The 16,384-nt window shown below is 34.7% G+C and overlaps 1 protein-coding gene across 2 annotated transcripts in view; it reads right to left on the bottom strand.

Annotated features, from left to right (window-relative positions):
• The window catches only part of LOC105196196 (DNA-directed RNA polymerase II subunit RPB2), a 48,647-nt gene that overhangs the window by 11,782 nt on the left and 20,481 nt on the right, over positions 1-16,384 (bottom strand). The window contains exons 3-7 of one of the 2 annotated variants that reach the window (XR_005574550.1): positions 15,535-15,757; positions 12,451-12,912; positions 12,027-12,369; positions 8,901-9,159; positions 2,536-2,824 (exon numbers count right to left, since the gene is read on the bottom strand). Coding sequence is in view for 1 of the 2 variants with exons in the window: in XM_039448255.1 (XP_039304189.1) it covers positions 8,901-9,159; positions 12,027-12,369; positions 12,451-12,912; positions 15,535-15,757 (1,287 nt within the window). In the remaining variant the exon portion in view is untranslated. The remainder of the gene's footprint in view (positions 1-2,535; positions 2,825-8,900; positions 9,160-12,026; positions 12,370-12,450; positions 12,913-15,534; positions 15,758-16,384) is intronic. The other variant, XM_039448255.1, reaches the window with a different exon arrangement.

Here is a 16,384-nt window from a genome sequence, read left to right as displayed (position 1 = left end):
GCAGTGGCGCACGAGCTACCTATACGCACAGACAGCGCACCAGTAAATGTGAGACCGTATAGATTACCAGCGAAACATAAGGAGAAAGTGAACCGACAAGTAAAAAAAATGCTGGCCGACATTATCCGCCCGAGTACTAGCCAGTGGTACGCACCACTACTAGTCGTTCCTAAAAAAGCAGACGCTTCAGGACAAAAGAAACTGAGAATAGTCATAGATTTTCGCAAATTAAACGACTTAACTATCGGTGACTCGTTTCCTCTACCTAACATTACGGAGATTCTAGACCAGCTGGGAAACGCAAAATACTTCTCCACCCTCGATCTAGCGTCGGGGTACCATCAAATACCAATGAAGGAGGAGCATAAAAACAGAACGGCATTTTCAACGCCCCACGGACATTACGAATTCAATCGAATGCCGTTCGAGTTAAAAAACGCGCCTGCCACGTTCCAGAGGTTGATGAATACGGTACTAACAGGGCTACAAAGACTGCAATGCCTCGTTTATTTAGACGATATTGTGATATACGGAGCAAATTTAAAGGAACATAACGAACGGCTGACAGCGGTATTCCGGAGACTGAGACGTAACAATTTAAAGCTGCAGCCAAACAAATGTGAGTTTCTGCGTAAAGAGGTGATGTACCTAGGGCACGTCATTACAGAAGATGGGATACGACCAGATCCAATGAAATTGAAAGCGGTAAGGGAGTTCCCGATACCACAGAAGGTTAAGGATATTCAGTCCTACATAGGGCTAGCAGGGTATTATCGAAAATTTATACCCGACTTTTCAAAAATCGCTAAGCCTTTAACCACTCTGACAAAAAAGAGCGAGAAATTCATCTGGGGCGCGGAGCAGCAAAATGCATTTCAAACATTAAAAGACAGGTTAACAACCGCGCCGGTATTAAATTATCCAGATTTCCAACGCGAGTTCCTGGTAACAACAGACGCGTCTGACTATGCAATCGGAGCGGTACTCTCACAAGGCGTATTGGGGCAAGACCGACCGATAGCCTACGCCAGCAGGATACTGAATAGAGCGGAGAGAAATTATAATACTACGGAAAAGGAGCTACTGGCGATAGTATGGGCAGTCAAATACTTTCGCCCATACGTCTATGGAACCAAATTTAAGGTGATAACGGATCACAGGCCTTTAGTGTGGCTTTTTAATGTCACAGATCCCGGCTCAAGACTTATTCGGTGGCGTTTGAAACTCGAGGAGTACGATTACGAAATCGTGCACCGGGCGGGTAAAGGCAATGTCAATGCCGATGCCCTGAGCAGGTATCCGGTTGCTGATGATAAAGCAGTGAATAATCTCAGGGACGAAAATGATGAAATAAAGCATAAAGAATATACGGAGGAGGAAAAACGCCAGATACTATTTGAATATCACGATGCCCCTTTAGGAGGGCACCAAGGAGTCGCGAGAACTCTAAATAGAATCAGATTAAACCACAACTGGCGGGGCATAACAAAAGACGTGGAGGAATACGTCAGCCAATGTCAGTACTGCCAGAAAAATAAACTAAGCAAGAGAACAAAAATGCCTATGGTGGTCACAGACACGTCCAAGAAGCCTTTTGAAAAATGCGCACTAGACATAGTGGGGCCATTAACAATAACGACCTGCGGAAATAAATACATCCTAACCTTCCAGGATAGTTTAACTAAATTCAGCAAGGCCATTCCGTTAGAAAGCCAAGAGGCAGCCACGGTGGCAAGGGCCTTCGTAACGAGAATCGTCACCGAACATGGAATACCGGAGAAGATCCTCACGGATCAGGGGACAAACTTTACGGGTGCAGTATTCAAAACTACCTGCAAGCTTTTAAAGATAGAGAAAATACAGACAACCGCGTATCACCCCGAGAGTAATGGCGCGCTAGAAAGGTCGCATAGGACGCTCGCCGAGTACCTGCGACATTATATAAATGAGACACAAACAGATTGGGACGAGTGGCTCCCGTACGCGATGTTCGCTTATAACACGACGCCACATACAGCCACAGGGTTTACACCCTTCGAGCTGATGTACGGGCATCGCGCCACAATGCCGACGGCACTGACAAGGCCACCGAAAGAAACATACTCTTACGAAGACTACGCGCAGGAACTTCGAGAGAGATTACGCGCAACTAACCAGATCGCAAGGGAAAACGTGGAGAAGGCTAAAACGCAAGCGAAAATACAGTACGACAAGACCGCGAACAAAAAAGAATTCAGGGTAGGAGATCAGGTGTTGCTTCACGACGAAACAGCGCGCCGAGGAAGATCAAAAAAACTGGACTCACAATGGATAGGGCCGTACGTAGTAATGGAAAATCACGAGGGAATCAATTACACGATTAAGCGAGGCAGACGAACCATTCGCGTTCACGCAAATAGATTAAAACATTTCATTGAAAACTAAAGAATACGTTAAAACGGGCGTGCCGAAAATCATTAGAATAAGCAATAAATTTAGTAGAAGATAAGCGCTGTAGAAATAAAGCATACCAGAAGGAGCTATGTCCTTACTCACCTCAAGAACATCAAAGGAGTGTCCTAGACCGCACCACTCGCTGGCCAGTGGTAGTATTTACCTCAACCATTAGAAGGCGAGGAATACGGACCTCGACCCTCGGGGCCCAAAGCAAAGGCGACGGACGATTGGAAGAGGGCACCGTGTCAGGCACCACAATAATCCGAGGGAGCTCTCTGATGGAGGGACGCACCACTTGGACAGGAGGCTCGTCCACCTCCTCCTCAGGGGAGTAAGGGCGAAGATGCAGCCCTACCCCCGTGGGCAGACGACGAAACTCCCTCAACCACTGCGAACGAAGACACGCCCAGCAATGCGTGGGGGAAAGAAAAAAATCGTGACACCCGTCGCAGTACATAATACAAAAAAAAAATAATAATAAGAATACGAACAAACGGCAGCGAACCACGCGACTGCCGGGCGGCAACTAACGTTAAGCTGCAGAAGAGGAACAAAAAAAAAATATATGATATTTGCAGTATAAGAATTCGCAGAACGATAACGCAGACCTTCACCTTGCAGGTTAATTACCGCAAGACCATGCCTGGCGGAGTTCGCAAATTCACAAGCGGACATAAGTTGGAAAACGTTCAGTCATGAGCCCGGACTGTATTTCGAAGAAATAGGCCGCATGAACCAGGTAGAATCGACTTGGAAACTAGTGATAAATCTGAATATCCAGGGGTTCGAAGTAAGGTACCATCAATTCCAAGAATATTTAAAGGATACCGAGAAAAAGTGCGGAGTGATAGTCAACAATGCAGGGCAGACCTGTAAAAACATCCTGAAGATAATGGAGAGAGATCACTCAAAATTAACAGCACTGCTGAATCAGCTGCAAACCATATACAAGGCACGAAACCCGAGACGTGGCTTGGTCAACGCAATCGGAACATTCGGCAAGGCGCTCTTTGACACCATGGATGCCGAGGATGCTAAAATAATAGACGAGCAACTGAAACTGCTGCACACTGACGACAAAAAATTGCAGCATGCAGTGAAACACCAACTCAGGGTATTGAACTCGACGATTGCACACATTGGCAATCTCGAAAATGTGCTGACGTTTAACGAGCAATTATTGACAAATACCACGAAGAGGATGGAACAACAATTAGCAAAATTCACCTTGCAAGAAGACATGAACGAACATTTGTTGATCTTGACGACCATATTAAATGATCTGATCAGAGACACCGAAAATATACTCGACTACTTGACCTTCGCCAAGGGCAAAGTAATATTAACAAGATTGTACCCTACGGAAGCAATAGTAGCCGCACTCAGGGAGGCAGCGACACAGCTAACAAAAGGACTTCACTTCCCATTCAGCATAAAGATCGAAAACTGGGAAACAATCCAAAACTACCTTACGGTAAACGCGTACCACGACGAACCATATATACACACGGTACTGCGTTTTCCAGTAGTAGCGTACCCAACATACAAACTAATAAAAGCAGTGGCGCTACCGACGCCAATGCATGACAACGTGTTCGCATACGTAAAAATCGACCAACCACTGCTGGCAATAGATAAAGAAAACCATCACTACATACTACTAGACAAGGAGGAAGCCAGCAAGTGCGTGAAGGAAGGCGAGACTTACACATGCCCTACAAGCTTCCCGATTTACTACGCAGGAAACACAGCACCATGCGAAGTGCAAATGTACACGCAAGCGCCGGGACAAGAAACATACTGCAAGAAACAGTTCCTAGTCTCGGATCACACGCTCTGGACCGCATTAACCGAAGAAAACGCGTGGCTATATTCCGCACCGCAACCTCAGGAAGTTAGCATTAAGTGCGAAAATAAGGCGGAGGAAAAAACCACGATCAAACGAACAGGTAAACTAATAATGACAGGAAACTGCAAACTGACAACCACGTACGTAACACTAACGACCCGAAAGACTGTAGGAACAAACACAATACAGACGTACCTACCCGAATACAATCTGACATTATAGACCAGGAGCGATAGCGAAAAAATTAGCGAAGCTAAACTAGATCAGGCAGCCTTACGACCGATAATCAGAAGCTCCAACGACCTAGATAAACTTAAATTAAGTATAGAGGAAATAGACAACCTGTTGGACAAAGGCGACGATAGTTTAGTAAATAACAAATATGTTATGTACCCCCTAGACACCGGAACAATAATAATAATAGTAGCCATAGTAATAGCGAGCTCATGGTTTGTAAAACGTCGACGCGAGACAACAAACCAACGGAAAAAACGAGAAGAAAAACGGCGTCACGACGACGTAATAATGTACTAGGCAATTAAGCAATAAAATTAAGTTTAAGCAAAAAAAAAAAAACGGGAACGTACCCCACGTTCCCTTCCACCCAAGGGGGAGGAATATCACGAATGGCGAAAGCCACCGCTGACGAAACAGTTAATCACCAAACACAACTTGTTTATATTACGCCACCGGTATCGGTAACGCTAACCTCACGACACAGTAACCGATACCGGGAACGCTGAACAGGCGACCTTCGCGAGTAGACAACAGATCTGCCGAGTCGGCAAGGCCAGATCGGCCGGCTCTCCAATAAATAGAGAATCAACGCCGTAATAGGCGGACTCAGGTTAAAGCACGCGACAGTACCGCGTCGCGTCCGGCACCATCGTATCTATCTCGAATAACTGACTGTGTAACCATTTATAATAAAACACTTTATTATTAACCGTACACGAGTGTTTGATTCAACCGTCTCCAATCGACGGGCTCCTACCAACGACTCCGAGAAAGGAACGCATAACAATATGCCATATAGCATGCCATAAGATATATTGTGCATAATCCTTCATTTTAAATCATATGATTTATTACATTTTTGTTCAACAATATTAAGAACTGTCGTAATAAGTTGAGATTAAAACAATTCACTTATATTGAAAATCATACATCACAGAGAGGGTGAAAAATAAAACTATCACACATTAATTGAACACCAGATCTCTTACAGTTAACAAGTGTAGACACATTAGACAACTAGACGAGAAATTTGACACATTCACATAAAATTTAATCAAAGTTTCCAGATCATTTAAAGAATTCGTTCCTAACTTCTGATACACAATGCTGGACAAAATACATTCTTGCCTCCAAATGAGCAATCTATTAAATAACAACAATCGCAGTTCTTTGTAATGCACTTGACGATAATTGAAAATTTGTTTATATCTAACTGATAATGTTAAGCTTTCGTTAAATTGTTGTATTGCGGACTAAATATGTAGCTCTCATTATCATGAAGTATATCACAAAAGATTAAAATTAATAAGATATCCGAGCCGAATAAAGCTCACCTAACTTATTTTATTTTTTATTCACAAAGATATTCAAATGAACTAAATGAGAATAAAATATTTATTTCAACCATTTGCCAAAATAAAATTATCATCTTGCCAATATAAAACATTTTTAAATAAACAAAAAAGAAATGTTTATAAACTCTGAAATTAGGCCTTATTAAATTCTTGTGCTTTTAATAAGGCCCGAATTAAAAATAAATTGAAAATAACAAAGAAATTAAATATTATTTTCCAACTCACTGTTAAATGATTATTAATCACAAATACGAGAAATCCTTTAAGATATATTTTACTGTAAAACCTCACAATTATTTTTAATTTTGTCTATAATTAATATTTTAACTTTAAGAAATTCTGGCTATTTTAATGCAATTTTAGGTTAAAGTTAGCGTCATTGAAAATCATTCTCTGTTGCAAGCCACATACATAATAAACAAATGGCAATGGCTATAACAATAAATGTACAAGTGGGCCTTATTTAATAATACATTAGTTATAAAAAAGTATACTTAATCCAAAAAATCGATATATAAATATATATATATATATATTTGTTTTTTTCTATAGTTAGAAAGTTAAATAATATTATAATATGTTGTAATAAATCATAAAATAATGTATACTTATTAAATTTACAACAAATTTTTATAAAAACGGCTGATTTCCCCACTTTGTTACAAGCTTTTGTTGCACTGAATAAACGTGTTGCTACCGTTATTAATTCCCTAGTCCCTCTTTATTTACTTCCTATGACACATCTTTTAAGTATATATTTTAAATATAAAGCGCATTTTTAAATGGTAAATTTAAAAGTGGGCCTTATTTAGTACTGGGCCTTATTCGTCTCGAGTACCTTACGATTGAAAAAGGCTAAATACAGCCGAAACGTTTCGTTGATGTAAGACTTCGTCTATGTAAGATTAGATTAGATTCAATACATACATTCTATTTTGCTCGGTTTATTAGCCTTCTTTTAAGCTGTAATTCGTTTTAGCATACACGAGCCGTTATATCTTAATGTTTTGAATAAAATTTTAACTTAAAAAATGACGATATTTTCCACATTTTTAATGAAAACTAATATCATCCATCATGTTCAGCAAGTCAAAATCTGTAAAATTTAGTACGTTTTTTACGTTTCCATTAATGTGCAAAAAACGACCTTTTTTAACATTGTTTTCTAAACTACTTATCTATGTAAAGTCATCAACGAAAAAATTAAATATAAATATCGTGCCAATCAAAATATAAGTAAAAAAAAATACATATCACCTAATATATCTAACACGAGCACGAATTTTCAATTATTTAAACTTACAGTAGTAACTACTCTAGCGTATGTATAATGTAGAAATCCCGTATCAGATTGCAAGTTCAGGTTTTCTTTTTGTAATTTAATGTCCAACGTTTCCGAGATAAGTCTTTTATTTAAAAATCTTTCTGTGTCTAATATTTTTACGTTATTCCAATTAAAACTGTAATCATGACTCACTTTGTGTTCCGTAATTACAAAAAATGGTTATTTATGTTCCTATTAATGTAGTTCTTATATTCCGTAATTCTCGTTTCCAATTGTCTCCCAGTTTTTTCTACATATGATGCCTCGCAATTGTTACATAATATTTTATACACTACATACTTTTTAGAATCTCTCACAAGTTCGTCTTTATGTACTTTGATTATATCCTCTAGTTTGTTTATGCTAAAATATGTTAATTTTATTTCAAAGATTTTCGTGATGTTAACGAACTTCTCCGAAATTGTAAGCACATACAGAGTCGTGAATCATATAATGTTATTTTTTTCAATTTTTGTACTGCCCTTTTGTCTTAAAATTCGTTTTTAACTTACTGTCAATTTGGAAATGCATTTTTATTAAATCAATGTAATAAATGAACAATACAAAATTGTTAAAGATTTTATGCAAAAAATATCTGTTTATGACTCTCTCTTGCCATTAATATTGGGAGTACAAATTAGTTCGGTCCGTTTCCAAAAGGTGGTCTGGCTGTTATAAATGTGTCATAATGACAGCTGATTCCAGTGGTTTCAGAGAGGTTAGACATCTGTCAATAATATTCAGTACCAGGAAGTTGGATAAGGAGACCAAACTTCATATCCAGAGAATAGCAAAAGTGGACCTAAATTCCGTCGTAAAAATGAGTTCGGTATTTGGTTACTCGCGTCGCATGATCGTTAGTACTACTGTTCTATTGGTTAAGTCCTTAGAACCCGTGGTGGGAGTATCCATCATGCTTAGAACCAATAGAAATGGTAATATTAACGATCATGCGACGCGAGTAACCAAATACCGAACTCATTTTTACAATGGAATTCGGGTCCACTTTTGCTACTCAAAGTTCAGTCTCCTTATCCTATTTCCTGTTCAGTACATATCGCTTTGAGTTTCATACAAAACCCCTGTTTTTTACTGAGCTAAATATGTCAACTTTTATGTTAACTAATTGTAATCAGCATTTGCGAGAAGTTTTAGTTTTCTGCTTTAATTAGAAGAAAAGTGCAGCTGAAGCGCATCAAATGCTGGTAGAAGACTATAATGACAATGCTCCAACTGATAAATCATGTAGGGAATGGTTAGGACACTGGTTCACTTCTTTCGCAGAAATCGAAAATTGGCTCCTAACTTGGATCGCTTCAAAAGAGACATTTTTTTGAAATGGAATTCAGAAATTGCCTAAGAGGTGGGAAAAAGTAGTAGCCAGCGATGAACAATACTTTGATTAATCTGTTCATTCAATTTGTTCTGAAATAAATGCATGTTTGACCACAAAAAAACGGACCAAACTAATTTGTACTAACGATAATTAAAGTTGTAAAAGTTACTAACATTTTAATTTTATTATTTAATTTTTAATTTTTTAATTAGTTATTATCCTGAGGAAAGTATGATCGTTTCAATAGAATGAACACAATTTCTTTATCTTTCTCAAGTTTTTTTTACAAAAAATTCACAAAGTTAGACCTCATCTTGGTATATATGCCCCCTGAAAGTAACAAAAATAACAACACATAATTACCTCGCTCGACCTTCCATTGGTTGTCTAACTAAAATTTGCACAGGTCCTCTTGCTCTACTGTGAATCTTATCGTCTACCATATGCTTCAAGCGTTGGTAATACGTTGGTCCCAAAAAGACTTGCGCATTAATCTTACGGCCTGTGTGTCCATTGTACATTACTTCATTTCCTCGCAACTGGTAACCGTATTCTAGCAAAAGCGTGGAAATCTTTTGCACGTTTACAGCATCGTTAAATGGAGTAGCGTCACCAATCTCTCCTAAGAATGCAATGAAATTTATATAAGTCTGATAACATATATATATATATAGGGTGTCCTGTAACGCTTCATAAATATTTCAGGGAGCGAAAGAGGATGAAATTTTGAACTAAAAATTCCTCTGCCAATTTTGGCTCAGATCATTATTTACCGAGTTATTAACCGTTAAAGTTGATCAATCAGATTGCGCTCAGCCGGAGCGCCCAGAAGTGTAGCGTGCCGTGGGGCTTCTCGCGTTTACTGTAGACATTCTTCCGATTAAAATTTTATTCTAATTCTTTATATTAATTCTTTATATTAATAAATAAATAATCAATCAATCAATTAGTAAATGGATAGATAAATAATCAAATAAGTAAGTAAACGAGTATGAATAAATTTTAATTGGAAATTTATCCAATTTTTGATTATTTTTGATTCTTATTTATTATTTATTTACTTATTTGTTTGTTTAATTGAATTATTTAATTGATTTGTTCATTCAGTTACTTAGTTTCCATGACTAACCTCGTAGCACTGGGGAAAAATTAACTACGAGATGTTTGTCATGGGTATAAAAAAAGATTATTGAAAAAAAAACATTATTAAAATAAATTGTATAATAAATAATTTGTTAAACATCTTCAAAAAATGTTTTGACATGTATCACGCATGATTATTTCGTTTTATTGTCGTAGAAACCGATAAAACTATCCGTTTTTATTTAAAATCAGTTTTTAAATAAAGTTTAGTAAGAAACTGTTTCATTTGTTTGAAGAAAAACTATTTAATAAATTGTTTTTAAACAACTTATTTTAATTATTTTTTGTTAGCATTCTAATATTGGTATGTAACGTACAATTCTATCTTTTTCCTTATAATTCGATCACGTTATTAACGTACAGTTCTATCTTTTTTCCTCACAATCACGTTATTATTTTTGCAAGACTGTAACATATAATATTTATTGAAATCAAGATTGCAAGTAGCTAATAGTTTAAATTTAGTTTGCATCTGTAGTGAAATGTAACTTTGCATGAGCTTTGCATGAATCTATGATAGCGCTAATTTTAAAAACAATTATGGTTAGTTGCTATGTAACGTTATTAACATCACTTTTATTTTATCATTGTGATTCTCTTCACTTCGTAAATCTATCTCGTTGTGATAACACGGTCTGTAAATTGTGTTCGCTGATTAAATAAAATTTACCATCTGTGAATAACGACTAATTTCTTCACGTAACAAAACTAACAATTTTAAATCAAAGTTAAAATTTACAAATACGTAATTAATTAAATTCTCAATTGTCATTTTCATCTTTTCGTTACACAGTAAATAATTTTTTATAAAATTTAACATACATATTTTATTATGTACCAAACAGTCCACCCAAATTTTTCTGTTAATTGAATTCAAGATAAATACATATGTTAAAAAGTAACACAAATATTATGTAAAAAATTAATACAAAAAAAATATAGCAATGATATAATTTGGAAACAAATTGTAGAAACACATTTCTTCGGTTTCTACGACGATAAAACAAAATAATCATGCGTAATACATGTCAAAACATTTTTTGAAGATGTTTAATAAATTATTTATTATAATTTATTTTGATAATGTTCTTTTCCAATAATCTTCTTTTATACCCATGACAAACATCTCGTAGTTAATTTTTTCTCATCGCTATGAGATTAGTCATAGAAATTAAGTAACTGAATAAACAAATGAATTGAATAATTAAATTAAACAAATAAATAAATAAGAATCAAAAATAATTCAAAATTAGATAAATTTTCAATTGTAATTTATTTTTACTCATTTACCTATTTATTTTATTATTTATCTACCCATTTATTAATTGATTGATTTATTAATATAAATTAGTATAAAATTTTAATCGGGAGAATGTTTACAGTAAGCGCGAGGAGCCCCACGGCACGCTACGCTTCTGGGCGCTCCTGCTGAGCGTAATCTGATTGATGAACTTTAACCGTTAATAACTCGATAAATAATGATCTGAGCCAAAATTGGCAAAGAAATTTTTAGCTCAAAATTTCATCCTCTTTCGCTTACTGAAATATTTATAAAGCGTAACGGGACACCCTATATGTGTATATATATATATATATTCCAGCTTAAAAAAAGTGGAAAAACTAAGATAATAAAAACAATATTTTTACAAAATTTTTTATAATATTGATATAAAAAAATGAAAAAGAATTGTTATGTAATAACTATTTAAATATAATAACGGGCGCCATTATTACATTTTCACTAATATAATATACTTAAATAGAGTTGTATAACTCATGAACATTTTACATTCAAAAATAAAAACTTTATTTTGTTAATTTCAAAATTTTCTTTAAACTCCATTTTTTCTTATGAATAGTTTTTTTCAAAATTTTTCCATTTTGCTTGCGATTAAATTACTTTTAAAACTAATTTATAATGTACTTTTTGTTTCTTGTTTCTTGTTTTTTTTTCTCTTTGCACTATTTTATTAATAATAATGTCTCGTTCGGGATTTATTAATTTTAATTTCGCAAATTTTCATAACATAATAAACAAAGAAATAAAAAGGTAATAAGCAAAACGTAAGAAAGAGGAATAAAAAAATAGAATAGCGGATTAAAAATTTAATGTCATTATTGAAAAACTTATTTTAAAAAAACGGTTAACAAATTTTTTTAATTCAGGAAATGTCTATATATTAATCATAAACTTATACTAAAAATTTTTCTTATATTGAGTACTTTCCAATAAAGAAACACCAGCCATACATTGTGTGACACAGTATTACTTATGTACGTTACTGGAAAACATCGAAAATGTGAAAAGACTGAAGAATCTCCTTAAATTCAAGTAAATTATATTACCTTTATTGGCGGAAACTTTCCCTTGGATGCATTCTATCAAGTGACCAATAGTCATACGAGAAGGGATAGCATGAGGATTGATAATAATATCGGGTGTAAGACCCTCGCAGGAGAATGGCATATCTTCTTGCCTATACTGAATTCCACATGTACCCTTTTGTCCGTGACGAGATGCAAATTTATCACCGATTTGTGGAATGCGTACACTGCGCACTCGAATTTTGCAGAATTTATATCCTTCACTGTTCAAAGTTAGCATCACTTGATCGACTATACCGGTTTCACTATTCCTCAAAAAGGTCGATGCGTCACGTTTTGTGAAACGTTTCGTTGTACTATCCAACTGAAAGATAAAAAGAGAATAAGACATTGCCGCGTCTTTGCTTTTTCTTCCATTAAAAAGATCAAAGAATAATCATTTTACTTCGTCATCCGTTTCCGGCAAAGTGATCGTTTTTCCTATAATTACGTCGTCGCCCGACACTCGAATTCCAGGCGCAATGATTCCGTCATCGTCCAACTTGTCATATATAGCGTTGCGCATTCCTTGACAAGTTAGGCGTGAGGGTTTCTCGAACTGTTCCTCTTGATCGCCGATCTTCTTTGACTCGGACTCTTTGTAGGAGCGATAAAATACCGATCTGAAGAAGCCTCTTTCGACAGCGCTTGCGTTCAAAATAACGCTATCCTCCTGATTGTATCCTGTGTAACATAGGATCGCAACGATGCTGTTAATGCCGGCCGGCAATTCGCGGAACCTAAGATATTCCATGGATCTCGTTGTAACCAATGGTTTATGTGGATAATACAGTACATGAGCCAAAGTGTCCATTCGCACGTGAAAATTTGTAATGTACACACCCATAGCTTGTTTACCCATAGCACTCTGAAAAATAACGTATTATAAAATTACCTTTTCAACTTTGAAATGCTGCTGTGGATGAATTTTTATTTAAGTACTAATTTAAGCAGTTTTTGTTATTAAAACTTTAATAGTTTCTAAAACTTTGATATTTTGTATAAGATTTTTTGTACAATAATTAATATACTTATAAGACTGTAAAATATATAACTTATAAAATCACTATGAATTAATTACTTGAGCACTAAGATCCATTTCAATCGTTGTTGACCATTTCTTTTAATTATGTTATATACTTCATGGTCTTACATATGTATTCTCTTTCTAATTGATGCAATTAAAAAATTTCCTCAAACTCTTGTACAACAATTTAAAAAAAATAAAACCCTAACGCATTTTTTATTATTAAATAAAATTTTTAATGTAAAAAAAACTGCGCTGCTCTAGATTTCCAAATATATGTAATAAAGTTATAGATAACATTCATTTAGATTAAATTCATTTTTATACATTATTTTTATTGTTTCTCTTATTCGTACTAATAGCGCCAAATTTTTTTATATCAAAAGTAATATATATATATATATATATATATATACAGAGTATTCGGCAACAGAAAGAATAATATTTAAACAATGATTCTAGATGATAAAATAAGACCAAAATTAAAATAAATAAAACTGCGATTAAGGTTTCATTTTTTAATTATAAATGTTTAAACATTCACATAAAAAAGTCTAAAGCACGTAAATATTTAAACATTATAATTAAAAAACAAAGTCTTCATCAAAATTTTATTTTTAATATCATAATATTTATAATTATTATAAAAAATGCTAAATATTTAAATATTTACTTAAAGTCCCTAAAGTACATAAAAATATTTAAATATTTATAATTATTATTAGAATAAAGCGTTATTCGTAGTTATTATTTGTTATTCTTGATATTTGTTTTTTGTCAGCTAGAATTACTACTTAAATTTTCTCTCACTTGTTATCAAAAGAAGAGATTTATTTGATTACGTTACAATTAACCACAGGTCATTACTCACAATGACCAGTAGCTAAAGTTTTTTTTTTATTGGAATGTCGCTGCAAATGATTGTGGTCAATTGTAACGTGAGTTTCTCTTCCAAACATTCTATATGTATATTATAGAGTACGTTGGAAAGTTTATGTCGTTTTCCCAAAAGATATCGCTCACCGAGCAAAAAAAAAGCATGATATATGGCAATTACATCATAGTTCAGCATAATTTTAGAAAGGCGTGACATTCCTTGACATTTCAAAACAAAATTATTAAAATTTGACGTGTTTTGTTAACGCTACTTGTGCTTAAGCATAGAAGAAAATCAGGTGTATTTTCGAAATATTTTGCGTCTTGTTCTGTCGGAAAAAGTCAAAGACGGAGCCTGAACGGGAGATATCTCTACCGCAAATTCCTATACAGGTACATAATACGGGTACTCTCATAGAATACTATAATGGTTCCATATAGAGCCGTAATGGTCTCATGTAGGTCGCACGTAGATCTCATGTAGGCCCTGTAGGGCACCTGGATCATTTTCCTATGAAAATTCGGGGCAAGAACGAACTACGTATGGGGATAAAGTTAATCAGTATGCCAAAAATAATTTGGCCGCTTTCGTTCTGGAAATTTCGATCTTAAAGATGCACCTCGCTCTAGACGGCTATCCGAAGTCGACGACGACAAAATCAAGGCTGGCTGAAAATAATCAACATTAAACGGCACAGAAGATCACAGAGAGAATCAATATCAATGCTACATAAGTAAAAGCTCACCTAAAAGCAATGAATATGTAAAAAAATGATGTTTGGATGCCCCTTAATTGAGTAAAAAAAATTTAATAAATCGAAATCTGCGAATCGCTTAAAGTGGAACAAATCGAAGTCCTTTTTGAAACGTTTGGTGACTGGAGACAAGAAATGGATTGTTTACAACAATGTTAAACGCAAAAAATCTTGCCTCCAAGCTCGAGTCATTGCAAATGCAACGGTCGCCAAAATTGCATCCACAGAAGGGTCTGCTCTGTACGGAGTGGAACTGGTAAAGCATGTATTACGAGTTAATCTCGCAAGGTAAAACTATTGATTCGAAAAAGTACTGCTCACAAATTGAATAGGAAAATTGAATAGGCGATCAGAATGAGTAATCAAAATTGGCAAACAAAAAGGAAGTTATCTTCTACCATAAGAACGCAAGACCATACACATCTTTGGCGACACGGCAAAAATTGCACACGTTTAGTTGGAAAATTATGTCTCATTCGCCGTACTCGCCCGGCATTGCTCCTTCGAATTATCATTTGTTCCAATCTCTGCGAAACGATCCTAATGAGCAAAAATTCAATTCTTTAGAGGCAGTCAAAAATGGGTTGCACAAGTTTTTCGCTCATAAACTCCAAGGTTTTTATAGCAGCGAAATTATAAAGTTAGATGACACAAAGATGGCACAAGATCATCAATCAAAATGGCCAATATATAATATATTGAATAAACTCTTTTGTACAAAATTTTCGTTTTATCTTCAGGAAAAAAACAACTTTCCGTAATATTAAATGTAACACATAAAAACGTAAACAGATCAAAGAAAAACCCAACAAATGAAATCTGCGCCTGATACCTGATAAGTATTTCTGGGACTCTGATTATGATCGGGGAATGGTATAATGGAGGCACACACGCCCAAGATCATCGCTGGATGAATCTCGCAGTGCGTGTACGTCGTACAATATGCGTACTCTTTCTCTTGTCTAAGATCATCGGGCGACATAGCTATCATAACAGTTTCTTCTTCTAAGGTGTCTATGTATTCCACTACTCCACTACCCACCAATTCTTGCCACCTGTAAAATATATATTGATTGTCGCAATGTTTGTTCGCAGCCAGAGTAAAAAAATGTTATTAAAATCTTAATATAATTTTGATGAAATTTCGATAACATATTAAATTTTATGTTTATTTTAAAACATTTTGATCATTAATTTCATAAAAATTTCATCAAAAATGTATTAGTTTCAATAAAATATCATAAATTGTTTATTAGAAAATATATATGATTTTTTTGTTGCAATTTCATAAAAATTCATTACAATTTTAATAAAATTCCTTTATTTTTTCAATAAATAATATTAATTTTTCAAAATTTTATTATACTTTTCCATTAAATTCTCATGTCATCTGTCATTCTAAAATGTCATCTGTTTTTCATTAAACACAAAAAATTATTTTTTTATAAGTTACAGAGGCTAAAGAGCCGCGACGGTTGTTGGAGTCAAATATGTAATAACAATAATAAGAACTATTCACATTCGTGTTAATAAAACTGTATTATACAAACAAATGTTTCGACTTTTTTACTAACGGTCTTCCTCAGTGTTCCAATCGGATGGCATACAAAGCGATCGTAAGCGTCGCTAAGAAATGTCACAAATGATTCCTTGGGATCCTAGAATCTATAAGAAAAACTTAG

The sequence above is a fragment of the Solenopsis invicta genome, chromosome 4 (genome assembly GCF_016802725.1).
Source record: "Solenopsis invicta isolate M01_SB chromosome 4, UNIL_Sinv_3.0, whole genome shotgun sequence".
In the NCBI taxonomy this organism is placed as follows: Eukaryota; Metazoa; Arthropoda; class Insecta; order Hymenoptera; family Formicidae; genus Solenopsis; species Solenopsis invicta.
The sequence above is the reverse complement of the archived record's forward strand: the minus strand, read 5'-3'. Positions and strand labels throughout refer to the sequence as shown.